This window comes from Cetorhinus maximus, chromosome 16 (genome assembly GCF_964194155.1).
Source record: "Cetorhinus maximus chromosome 16, sCetMax3.hap1.1, whole genome shotgun sequence".
Taxonomy (NCBI): Eukaryota; Metazoa; Chordata; class Chondrichthyes; order Lamniformes; family Cetorhinidae; genus Cetorhinus; species Cetorhinus maximus.
The window spans coordinates 30,115,650-30,128,704 of NC_135894.1; the positions used below are offsets into that span (position 1 = coordinate 30,115,650).

At 42.4% G+C, this 13,055-nt stretch overlaps 1 protein-coding gene and 1 non-coding gene across 4 annotated transcripts; one reads left to right on the plus strand and one right to left on the minus strand.

The window, feature by feature from the left end:
• Positions 1 to 415: 415 nt before the first annotated feature.
• On the minus strand, positions 416 to 488 carry trnar-ccu (transfer RNA arginine (anticodon CCU)). Its single transcript has one exon. It is a non-coding gene; the product is annotated as a tRNA-Arg (tRNA).
• Positions 489 to 4,945: 4,457 nt separating this feature from the next.
• Positions 4,946 to 12,611, plus strand: rgcc (regulator of cell cycle). 3 transcript variants are annotated; one of them, XR_013579141.1, is made up of 6 exons: positions 4,946 to 5,195; positions 6,484 to 6,654; positions 7,824 to 7,901; positions 8,387 to 8,424; positions 9,511 to 9,573; positions 11,531 to 12,611. XR_013579141.1 is itself a non-coding variant. In XM_078559604.1 (5 exons), the coding sequence occupies exons 1-5, from the start codon at positions 5,162 to 5,164 to the stop codon at positions 11,536 to 11,538; spliced, it is 354 nt and encodes a 117-aa protein (XP_078415730.1). In that variant the 5' UTR covers positions 4,977 to 5,161; the 3' UTR covers positions 11,539 to 12,611. The 3 variants fall into 3 exon arrangements, 2 of the variants coding, with proteins under 2 accessions (XP_078415730.1, XP_078415731.1); XM_078559604.1 differs by lacking the exon at positions 8,387 to 8,424 and having other exon boundaries at positions 4,977 to 5,195; XM_078559605.1 differs by lacking the exons at positions 4,946 to 5,195; positions 8,387 to 8,424 and adding an exon at positions 5,333 to 5,450.
• Positions 12,612 to 13,055: the final 444 nt, after the last annotated feature.

The following is a 13,055-nucleotide window of genomic DNA, read 5'->3' on the forward strand; positions in this document are numbered from 1 at the left end:
CAGTGCCCCAGTGGACTGTACATTTGTTGAGCATTTTCCAGGTAGTAATTGAAACTAGAATTGTTCCCACTTGGAGGGAGAGTGTGCTGGGTATTTCACATGTAAATCTGCTGGTGTGATTTATACATGAATTGTAATTTGTGTCTATATTTCAAGGTAGCAACTCTGGCTGGATATTTATACTGAAGACAGGAGTTAAAGGGACAGTATTTGCCTGGAAAATATAGGTGACATTGTTCCCTAAGTACTGTGATGGTGCAGGGATTTGGTAGAAATATTGTATTGATTTGTGAAACTGCAATGTTAGTAACAGACTGAGAAGGGTGCAAAAAGGAACTGCCGGGATTTGTTGCATAGTTAAAAGGGAACTTTCCTGTGACAGAATATCAAAAGTGTTTCAGGGAAAAACTTACTTCACCCCAGATGGGACTTGAACCCACAATCCCTGGCTTAGGAGGCCAGTGCCTTATCCATTAGGCCACTAGGGCTATAAGTTTGAATACTTTTTCTCTTTGTAATCAATATCACATTTGAATCTTTTTTAGTGGGCCAGGTTTTTTTTCACATACAACCACATTGTTTAATGCCAAAGATCTCAGCAATAACCTGACAGGGTCAGACTTGCTGTTGTCTATCTGCGATCGGTACAGTTGATTACTGGGCAAAATGTTGATGGAATGTAAAAAACAAGTGGCTTTACAGAGGTTTCTTTCCTTGCACTGGCTCGAAGTTCAGTCATATACAAGACAGCAACATGACTGAAGCGACTTGATTTCTGTGTTTTTCACAATGAGGACAGAGGATAAAGATTAATCTCATCCCAGATGGGACTTAACCTTACAAACATCTGCCTCTTAAAGGCAATGCCTTATCCATTAGGCTACAGGAGCACAACATCATCTTATATGCACTTGGTGCTTGCTCTAGATTCTTTCTAAATTCCTCCTGTTCCTGTAGCCACTCACTTCATTTTCTGCAGCATATCTGTCAATTCCAAACACTTTAGCGGCGATTGGTAGCAATTTGAAGATGTTAGATTTCCTGAAGCAGTTTGCTCAATGATATATTTTACCTTCTTGTGCACGTCACTGCCTATCATTGGGAAATAATTTATAAAGTTTCATTAAGCAGGCTGCCCTTTGACTTCGACATGCACTGCTACATTGATTAGTTTTCTACTGCTGGATATGTGCTCTCACTTATAATGGACCGTGATATTTGGTAACAGCTGTTGTTGGGCCCAGGACTGCATCAGAGATTTGCAAGTATTCGAAAAAAGCACAGGACAATGATGTTGATCATGATCAAACACATCATTCCGTCACTCCCATGTCCTGGAGGTGAAGCTGACAGGAACTGTCAGGATTGGTTGATAAAGACATCACTGAGAGGCTATAGAATATTTAGAAGGGGGAAGTTGTAGTTGAAGTGGAAACTACTAACATAAGGAGAAGTGTTAAGATATTGCAATCAGAGATTCGGGAGGAATTAGAGAGCAGGATCTCAAAGGTAGCAATTTTTTGTAATCTGAACCGCAAAGGCTGGTGGAAGGAGATTAACAGTAACAATCAACAGGGAATTGGTTAAAACACTGCAGGAGATAGCCTACAGGGTCACAGGGAAAGAGCAGAGAAGAGGTACCAATTTGATAGCTCCACAACAGTGCCAAAGACAGGTACAATGTATAGAGCTTGCCTCCTTCTGTGCTGTATCAATTCCTGATACCACAGTTCTGAAAAGAAACATACCTGACTCACATTCGAGGAGAATGTACAGTGGAGATGGGTTTGCATTGTTTAAGGCCAAAACCTACTTTATAGCAGCTGGGACTTAAACCCACAATCCATGACTTAGAAGGCCATTGTCTTATCTCTTAGGCCACAGGGACTTTGCAAGGCTGAAATTCGGGATTTGCAACGTGTCTCTATATAATCACTGCCAAATTTGCATAGTTAAAAGGGAACTCTTCTCCGCCGATGCTGCCAGACCTGCTGAGCTTTTCCAGGTATTTCTGTTTCTGTTTTTGTTTTGGATTTCCAGCATCCGCAGTTTTTTGTTTTTATCGCCAAATTTGCTGCCCTTTGTGGGCCAGCCCTTTCTGTTCAAACACAATCACATTGTATCTATTTCAAGGATCCCAGCAATTCCATGGCAAGATTGAAATTGCTTTTTCACATTAAGAATTAGAACAGTTAAATATTGTGAATAATGTTGATTGAATGTGAAAAATAAATGTCTTTGTGGAAGATTCCTTGTTAGTCCTAGCTCAAAGTTTCAGTGATTTGCAAAACAGCACCTTGACTGAAGTTAATCTCTGCAGATTTTCATACAGGCATCTCAGAACCAGCTGGTATGAAAGGAGGGCTCTTCCTAATGATCCCACAAGGCTTTGATGCATCTGTTACTGGGCTTCACCCAACAGTGTGATGCCTGGGATGGCAGGGACTTAGCTAACAAGCAGCTTTAACCTGCCTGTCAGACTCTAAACCATTGAGGCAACAAACAGGCCCCATTCTTGGAACTTTATGATTAATGTAGTGGTGCTTGTCATAGTCAAAGAGCAGCCTGCGTAAGGAAAGCACTCCATTCTCCAAACAACTCCAAAGAAATTTCCCCTGACCTCTCTCTTCACTCAATGATCTTTTTAAAGTGTTGGCACCCCTGTAATGCCTCCTCAGTTCAAAGGATATAGGATTCCCTATCCATCATCCCTATTCATCATTTGAGAAACCTCAGTGAAAGCTCTTCTTGGCTTTACTGCTTCAGTTGAAACTGCCCAAGGAGTAGGGCTGGAGAAGATTTTTAAAAACTCTTTCATGGATGTGGGCATTGCTGGCTAGGCAACAATCGTTTTCTATCCTAATTACCCTTGAGAAGGTATAGGTACACCCATAGTGCTATTAGGAGTTCCAGGATTTTGATCCAGTGATGGTGAAGGAACAGTGATATGGTTCCAAGTCAGGACAGTATGTAGCTTGGAGTGGAGCAAGTAAAGGTTGTGCCACAAAAGTGCCAGGCAATGACCATCTCCTACAAGATAAAATCTAATCATCACCCCTTGATATTTGGGGTTAACATTTACCAGGAACATAACTGGACCAGCCATATAAATACAGTGGCTACAAGAGCAGATCAAAGGCTGGGTTTTCTGCGGTGAGTAACTCAACTCCTGAGCCCCAAAGCAGGAGTTCCTCAGGGGAGTGTCCTAGGCCCAAACATCTTTAGCAGCTTCATCCATGACCTTCCCTCCTTCATAAGGTCAGAAGTCAGAATGCTTGTGGGTAATCGCACAATGTTCAGCACCATTCATGACTCCTCAGATACTGAAGCAGTCCATGTCCAAATGCAGCAAGACCTGGACAATATCCAGGCTTAGGCTGACAAATGGCAAGTAACATTTGCGTCGCACAAGTGCCAGGCAATGACCATCTCCAACAAGGGAGAATCTACCCATCTTCCCATGGCATTTAATGGCATTACCATCGCTGAATCCCCCACTATCAACATCTTGGGGGTTACCATTGACCAGAAACTGAACTGGACTAGCTACATAAATACTGTGGCTACAAGAGCAGGTCAGAGGCTAGGAATCCTGTAGCGAGCAACTCACTTCCTGACTCCCCAAAGCCTGTCCACCATCTACAAGGCACAAGCCAGGGGTGCGATGGAATACTCCCCACTTGCCTGGATGAGTGCAGCTCCAACAACACTCAAGAAGCTACATAACATCCAAGACAAAGCAGCCCACTTGATCAGCACGCCATTCACTCCCTCCACCATGGATATCTAGTAGTAGCAGTGTGTACCATATACAATATGCACTGAAGGAACTCACCAAGGTTTTTGGTCTCTCAGTAAATCAAGGGGTATGGGGAGTGGGTGGGAAAGTGGAGTTGAAGTCCAGGATCAGCCATGATTATACTGAAAGACAAAGCAGGCTTGACAGCCTTTATGACTTCTACCACCTGAAAGGACAAGGGCAGCAGATAGATGGGGACACAGAGTTCCACTCCAAGCCACTTACCATCCTGACTTGGAAATATATTGCCGTTCCTTTTCTGTCACTGGGTTAAAACCCTGGAACTCCCTCCCTACACCTATACCACATGGACTGCAGCAGTTCAAGAAGGCAGCTCACCACCACCTTCTCAAGGGCAACTAGGGATGGACAATAAATGCTGGATCAGCCAGCGAATGAACAAATAAAATAAAAACATTGACATGGGAATGAGGTAGTTGGGGGTGTTCCAAGTTTCTTGAGCCTCATTTCCATGCCCTTGTTACTTCTTGTGAACCTCAACTATTAATAGTTAATACAAATAGAAATCTCACTGTCATCCACTTCAATTCTTGGAGCAGTTCTCAGATAAAGAATAAATAAGGTTTTATGTAGATTCACCATACAATTAAATAGAATTTTACAGCATACAGACAGGTGATTCAGCCCAGCAGACCCATGTCAGTGTTTCTGCTTCAGGTGTCTCTGCTCCAGGTGTCTTTCACCATGCTTCACCTTACCCTATCAGCATGTCCTGTTACTTTATCCTTCAAGTAAATGCTCATCGGCTCAACCACTCCGTGTCAAGAAGTTAGAATTGCTTACTGAATTTGTTAATGATTATTTTATATTTACATTTATGCTTCCGAGTTTTGGACTTCCCCAAAAGTGGAACCATCTTTTCTGCTCTATGAAACCCCTTCGTAATTTTAAACATCCCACCAGGTCACCTGGCAGGTTTCACTCTGCTGGAGAACAGAGTCCCAATCTGTTGAGTCTCCATAGTTGTTATGTCGGTGTTAGTTCAGCAGCAGCCGGCCATGAAGCTGTGCAGGGTTACACTATCTTGTTTGGATTGTCAGCTGTGGACATGAGCTGTTGAGGGTGTGTACAAGTTGGCAGTAGTCCCTGAGGGGAATGTGAGACACTGATGGCAGCTTCAAGCTCAGATGGGCAGCAGCAGGTAGGAGAAGCCGAAAGGGAAATCCCTCCCCTCCGTCACTGGCGAAGGGGGGAACCCCGGGCTGACGCTGGGAGGCGGCCGCTCACCTATAAAAGCGGGTGAGGCTGCAGGAGGCGGGCAGAGTGTTGCTGAGGATCCCAGCAGCCGTGTCAGTGCTGAACACCCCAGCTCCTCACAGCAGCACCAGCGGGGCCGCTCAGATGAAGTCGCATCAGGGCAGAAATGCAGCGAGATGTAAGTAAATGTGCCGAGTGCCAATGTGAGGACAGCCTGAGCAGGACTCTCCCTGTGCCTGACACCCTGCCGGTTACTGCTGCTCCATCACCGCCTGGTGGCAACCCACTGCTGTGGGGAACCACTGTAAATAACACAGGAGACCGGGCAACCTTTCCACTGTCAAAGGACTGCATAATGTTTGGGCTATAGACCCTTGAGTTAGCGGGGAATAGGCTGGTGTTTAAGCTGCTCCTGTACATAGATAACGAGCAGGTTAGTGTTAGAGGAGAAAATGGATGGGTTAATGTTTGGGGAAGAGATGTTTCTGAAAGGAGAGAGAGAATGGGTTAATGTTTGGAGAAGAGATGTTTCCTGAAAGGAGAGAGAGAATGGGTTAATGCTTGGGGAAGAGATGTTTCCTGAAAGGAGAGAGAGAATGGGTTAATGTTTGGAGAAGAGATGTTTCCTGAAAGGAGAGAGAGAATGGGTTAATGCTTGGGGAAGAGATGTTTCCTGAAAGGAGAGAGAGAATGGGTTAATGTTTGGAGAAGAGATGTTTCCTGAAAGGAGAGAGAGAATGGGTTAATGCTTGGGGAAGAGATGTTTCCTGAAAGGAGAGAGAGAATGGGTTAATGCTTGGGGAAGAGATGTTTCCTGAAAGGAGAGAGAGAATGGGTTAATGCTTGGGGAAGAGATGTTTCCTGAAAGGAGAGAGAGAATGGGTTAATGTTTGGGGAAGAGATGATCCTGAAAGGAGAGAGAGAAAGGGATATTCCTGTTATGAGAGAGGGCAGGTTAATGCTGTGAGATCTTTTGTGTCCATGGTTGGGACATAATTTAACATCTCATCTGTAAAATAAACCCTCTCGGCACCATTCCCTCTGCACTGCACTGGAATATTCCCTTAAATTATATGTTCAGGCCATAGAGTGGGATTTGAACTCTCAAACTTTTGATTTAGTAGTAAGAGTGCCAAGTTGTTTGTGGAGTAAGGGGCTGATAGATTAATATTTGAGGTGCAGACCCCTGGTCAATGAGTTGCACCTGAGGGATTTCCCTACCTTGCCTCTCTTAAAGGCTGCTGGCTATCTCCATAATCTTCTGCATTTGTTTCAAATTTGTCATATTTGCAGTTTATCATTCTGTTATCATTGCACTGCCAGGTGGTGGTGGGGCGGAGGCTGGGGGAGGGATGAGTACATTTGGTATATGCACAAGGACGTCAGCTGCTTTGCTAATATGAGACTTTCTGTGGGCACCATACCCATGGTTATACTTGACACCCAAGTCTTGTTTTGTATTGCAGCACGGATGGAGGAGGAAGATCTGAGTGCTGTCCTATGTGAATTTAATGCAGTGATTGAGGATTTCACCTCCCCTCTAAACAAGAGACATTTCAGATATGACGAACACTTAAGATGCATGAAAAGGCGGAACAGCACAAGCATCAGTGATGGTGGCGTTAGTGATTCAGACAGTGAGTATTGAATACAGAGGAAGGTGCCTCTAATGTGGTGAAGGGTCCCCAATCTTTACAGCAAGGCCAGAATTGATACAACTGGCCATTGTATTGTGTAGGATTGGATCAGGTAGAACTTTGATTAAATATCATACCTGACACAATCTCCTTCCTTGATGCAACCATTTCTGACTGATGGTGTATACAGGATCACAAGATAGCTATGGATGAGGAAGGTGATCAAGCCCATCTGAACCCTAAAATCCTTGCCACCCCAGCGAAGCATCTAATTGTTTCTTAAATTATTCCAGGATTCATGTCTCCCCTTACTCCATATAGAAGTTAGTTGCTTACTGTCTTCAGACTAGGAGAAGTATTTCTAAAAATCAACCCTAAATTAACTTTATTATTTTATATTGGTGTACCCACTTCCTCCAAGTAACATGCTGGATTTACCTATTCCACTCTGCTGACTATCTTGTCTGTAAGACCTCTTCTCTGACATTCTTTTCAAGCGAAGGTTTCTACAGCCTTTCCTTACAAATCAAACTTGACACAAGGGATCATCCTCGTGTCTCTATTCTGCACTGCCTCCTGTACATCAATGTTGCTTTTCTATCTTGTATTCTTCTATTTGCCCTACATAGTTCAATGTCTGTGGAACTCTCTTCTTCAAAAGACAGTGGAAGCAGACAGAGTTTTTGAATAATTTTAAGGCAGAGCCAGATAGCTTCTTGATTAACGAGGGGGTGAAAGGTTATCGGGGGTAGGCAGGAATGTAGGGTTGAGGTTACAGTCAGGTCAGCCATGATCTTAGTGAATGGCAGAGCAGGCTTGAGGGGCCGAGTGGCCTACTCCTGCTCCTAATTCGTATGTCATGTTTTTAATGTTGTGTTGACTTAGTTAATTGTTAATCTGCATTGGCCTCCTATCTGTCTACTGTTCATATCATATTTGATTTTTGATTCTATTGTACATGCTGTGAAATTAATTATCCTTTGCTGCATGCAAAATGGAAACAAAACGCCTTACCCTTTCTAATTACATGGGCATGATTGTGGAGTTTTGAACTTTTTTGGCATAACAACCAGTCTCTGCTTCTTCACCTGTTTGAATTCTTTGATGTACATGTTCCACCCGAGTGGTTGCCGTGCGTTAGTTCCTGTTCTTTTGTTTTTTATTGACAGGTACAGATTCACTTCAGAGAAACAGTTTCAGCTTCAGCGACGAGAAGCTTAATGCTTCCATGCTTTCATCTTCCAAAGGTACAGTTGCTTTCTCTTGTCACTTATCTGATTACCCGTAGTATTCAAGTGTTGATTTCCGGAGCTTCTGCTGAGCTTTGCACGCTAGCAATATTTGTCAGGGAAATACAATATAAAATTGATGAAACAGTTCACAAGGGGTTAGACTTGGAATTAACACTACGTAGTGAAAGTCAGATGTATTTTCACACTACATGTTCACCCCATACATTATTAATTGAGATTGTGGTTTGTCCCCCAGTTGTTTTCTCTTGCAGGATTAATTTTCTGACCCCTATGGGTAAGTGCACAGACCAGTGGAAATCATTCTCTCCAAAGGGAGATGGCGAAACAGATAGGGATGGTGAGGCCCCTTGTGGTCCTGGTAGCCTACTAGCAGAGATGAGATCCTCTCTGGCTGCTGTCCTCACTAATCACTCAGCGTTAAGGGAACTCTTGGGATCTGCTGCAGGAATTTGGAACTGATTTTGATTTTTTTTCTGTAGGTCATGGCCTGTCCTTCCCTTGTTAGTGAGAGACCCAGGTATCTCCTCTCAGTCATGTATCCCTCTTCATTTGTTATCTAGGAGGATAGCATGGTGTAAGTAGAAGGCTCCAGGTAGGAGCTCTGCTCAAAGGAGGAAAGGGTAGCTAACACTAGTTTGTGGAGAATTGCAGGGTCCTATGGAGTTAGTGTTTCTGTTCTGTGAAGTAGAGTTTAATAAAAAGCTGTGGCAATGTTAGCATCTGGGTCCCGTAGAGCAACTTGTATAATTTAATAATGATTTGAAGCTACTTGTAGTGAGTGCCTTATGGCTGGAAATATTTTGAGGTTATGCCTGCAATGAATTGGTTGTGTAATACTGCAATAAAAACAGAAAATGCTGGAAAAACTCAGCAGGTCTGGCAGCATCTGTGGAGAGAGAAACAGAGTTAACATTTCGAGTCCGTATGGCTCTTTTTCAGAGCTAAAAAAGGGCTGTGCAATACTGTGCTGTGCAATATTCTTGCAAGCAGCACAAATATAACTGAGCTTGCATCCATAATTGTGAAGGCCAAAATCGTTTTAATTTCTAACCCCAGGGCAAAGTGCCACCAGCGGCCAATGGAAATGACCATTCTTCTCTTCCCCTGGCAATATTTGAGACGTCTCACACAGGAAAGATGTATGTTTCTCAGATTGTTTGGACTTTACCCTGGCATCAAGCAAGGTCCGAGCCAGAAGCATGAAGCTGGTAGCATGAGGTTCAAGTGACTCTGAATGTTTACACGTTCTTGGTGTATCTGTAGCTACTTTAATCTGCCTTTCATGCAGCAGTTAGGTCCTTACTGGGCCTTCTCAGTTGTCAACCTTGAAAAAAGCCCATGAATCTTAGTTTGGAGTCAACTAATACGGGATTGGAATTGTGTTGGCCAGACCAGGTGTGGGGGACAAATTCGTTTTGCTAAAGAACGTTAGCAAAACAATGAGGTTTTTTCTTTACAATAAGCTGTCAGCCTTCATGGTCATTTTTTGGAGATTTTGGTCGACAGCCACCATCCTCTAATAAAGTAAGGCCTTTCATTAACAACTCATGAGCAGGCAATGCCAAACCCAATAAAAAGCTTCAAATGGTTCTATTCTTTACAGCAAAGCTTGGAGATACAAAGGAACTGGAAGACTTTATTGCTGATTTGGACAGAACGTTAGAAAGTGAGTATTGTTTCTGTTTTATGCGTTGCAGTAGGAATAAGTACTAAAACGTTTCTATTGTGTGAATGCGGTGTATTGATGAATAGAAGCCTTGAATCTACAGTCGACAAACATTTTCCAGTTTTCTAGCTGTGCTAGCACCAAGCCACATACTTTGCACAGTTCTCCCCATATTAACCTGACCCAAATGCTTAAAAATAAACTTCAAGCAAAATTCTTTCCTACCCAACCACTTGCCAAACTGTTTCAAAGAGATTGTGAAATGAAAGAACAATGTATTATATTTTGAGATCAGTTAGTTTGTATTCACTGTGGGCTGCACCTGGACTGGTGGGACACTGGTGGTATTATTTACTGGCTTATTCCAGCCCAGCACTTTGAGTACAGCACTGTTGGAGTGGACAGTGCGTGCAAGGGTGTGTGTCCATAGTTTGGTTTCCATTTTGTGCTCTTAAATCATGTTCATGAAGTTAGTAACATCCACGGCACTAGAAACCCTAAATGGAGCATGATACTATAAAGGATGTGATTTTAAAACAAAGTAACAACATAACTGGCTCACTTATCTCATGAAAGCTGTGAACCCAGACTACTTGCAGTAAAATCAGAGGGTCCCTTTCTATTACATAGAATTACAGAGGATATATGTCACAGCAACAGACCATTCTACCCAGCCTGTCCATGCCAATGTTTATGCTGCACTCCAGCCATCTTTTCTCATCTAAATCTATCATTATATCATACAGGAGAACTTAATAAAATGAGTATCAGGCAGACTAGACTTGAAGAATTACTGATTCTGGGAAAAAACTGAAATGCTGCAGAAGGTGAAAATCTGAATCAAAATCAGAAATTGCTGGAGACACTCACCAGACAGGCAGGTCAGAACATGAGTCAGTCCAAATTTCGGGTACAGACCAGTCCTCAGAACGAAGCATTTTCTTGAAGGATGCTGCTTATCATGTTCCTGATTTGCTAATGGCAAAGAGTTTGCACGGAATCACCATTCTGTGAGATGAAGACCTCCCTCCGGCTGGGTGGTCCCTGTATAGCTCACTCTCACTGTCTATAAGTTCCGTGTTAACGACCCACCCGCTCATCCCCTGTCCAGTAGCAACTTACACATGCAGTGAATTCATGGAGCAGACTGACACATCAGCCTCTTTCATAACCATACATTATTAATACAATATCTGTAGGCAATAGGTTGGAGGATAAAGTTGTCAATAACAAGCCTGTATATAATAATATCACTATGTACCAATTTACATATATCACACACATTGTCACTAAGGGTTCAATTCAAAGCGTGGTGATGGGTATTTGAAACCTTTACACTGGGGAGAAAAATGTTCTTGTTACCGTATGAATCAAACTGTAAATGTTTAAATATCACCTTTACCATCTGATGCAAAGAGGGTTTATGTCCCCTTGAACTGTGGAAAAGAATCATCAGTACAATTCGAGATTGAACCACCAACTTGGTTATGTCTGGAGGGAGTATTTTAAGCTTTGGAACATTAGCATGAAGTATTGGCATGGGTATGGGCCATTAATGGGAGTAATGCTGGGGAAAGAATTGAGACATTCACACAAGATTGTCCTCTCCCAGTATTGTATTGGTGTCAATATGTAACCTAATGACAAACTGATTTATTCATTCAGCATTTTATTTGGAAATGCTGGTAATGTGCTGTCATGGTTACCTGCCATTCTTCTTTTGACATTTGGGCTCCTGTCTGTGAGGCAGTTCCCAGTGGCAAATTTGTGGACTCGGGTGATCTGCCAGCTATGCAAAAGGATTTAAAAGCACAAATACCAGGAGCCAGATACCAGAATCACAACAGCAGGTTGTTCGGGCAGGTTGATCGATATTGTCACCTCTTAAATATTTTGGAAAGCCTGCAAATCACATTCCGAAGCTGATTATTTTGCTTTATTTGACACTGGTTCACAGGTATGTGAGAGGAAGGGGGAAAGCCTGGACCATGGCCTTGTTCAGCCACATGAAGAAAATACACCAATGTCTACAATCTGTTGACATTACTGAATAACCGTATCTTCACGTTGATTCTTGGGACAGGTCCCTCAATCAGTAAATACATTTCAGAACAACTTATATTTCAAATACATTTTAATATTTGCATGCTATATATTTTTACTAAAATAAAGCTTAGAATAATCTGAACAGTATAGAAATATACTGTATGGTATGCATTTATATGGGGGTGGGGATGTTAGTGTTTGGGGGAAGGTCATAAGTTTGAGGCTGATTTGTAGGTTGGGAGCACTAGCAATCAGGAAAGGGTTTAGTCATGGGTTGGGAGAGGCTGTGTCTGGCGGGGGAGGGTTGGGGGTTGGGAGAGGAGGCTCGAGCGAGGATCAGGGTTTAGGGTGCAGCAGCAATCGGGAAGGAGAGTAAATTTGGGGTTGAAAGGAGTAGGGCTGCTTTAATTCAGCTAAGTTACTCACCACCTTGGTTGCAAGCAATGTAGGCCTGATTTCCCTGAATTCAGTCTGCGATGACATTAGCTGAATCGGGGAAAGCTAATCTTGGAGAGCGGGACTTAATCAGATTTTCGGCCTTTTTTATCTGCAAATAAGAGGCTTGATTGTCTGCTTCAGGTGTGGGTAAAGGGTGTTTCTTGTTTATCCTTACTCAGTATAGCAGATGGAAATGTGTGCACGTTTCCTTGCCATCATATTGGGGCTTTAAACTGACAAAGAATGGGTGCTGCACAAACCAATTTCTGGGCCGGTATCGCTGACAGCAAAATAAAGATGTGCCCTTTTACAGTCATAAATTACAACTTTTGTGACTAATGATTGTTTCACATTGAAATATATTTTTTGTAAATTGAAACATTACAGGTTTAGAAGATTTTGTACATGTTCAGAAACTAGACTGGTATGTCCAGTGCAAACTGTTGCAAAATGTGATACATTCTGTTTACCAACCTTTATCTGTAATGTGCTTCCTCACGTTGATTTCCTGTACAGAACATTAAATAAACTTCTATTTTTTTGTTTGATGAAAATTTTGTGTTTGTTTTCCATCGAGTGCCACACAAAGTGTCAGCTGAGTGAAGCTGTTTGTTATCGAGATCTGTGGTTAACCTGTTATGGCGGTGTGCCAAGTATTGGGTTCCTGTAGCACTGAAGGGGCTCTATGATCTGTCAATGCTGTCAAGTGTTACTGCCTTGAGTTATTTTCAATTTTTCAAATTCACAGCTAGTAGTTCTTCCTGCCAGTCGAAGTCTGTCTATTATTAGCATTCCTAAAATCAGACATAACAGTGCCTGCTTTGTGTGGTAAAGGAAGGAATGGCATAGGAATAAGAAAATAATTTCATTGAAACAATTTTTACATACCAAAACATTATCAGATTGGTTCCAAGAAAATGTCTTTTTTTTTAAACTGAGCTACGATTATAAGCATATTTGCAATTTTCTTTAAGTCACCGTTAGAATGCTTTATGGAT

Bases quoted from the DNA above. Each gene is read 5' to 3' on its own strand.
- rgcc (XM_078559604.1), top strand. From the start codon at position 5,162: ATGAAGTCGCATCAGGGCAGAAATGCAGCGAGAT. The intron at 5,196-6,483 runs GTAAGTAAATGT...TTTGTATTGCAG, and splicing joins GGGCAGAAATGCAGCGAGAT to CACGGATGGAGGAGGAAGAT. The intron at 6,655-7,823 runs GTGAGTATTGAA...TTTTATTGACAG, and splicing joins TGGCGTTAGTGATTCAGACA to GTACAGATTCACTTCAGAGA.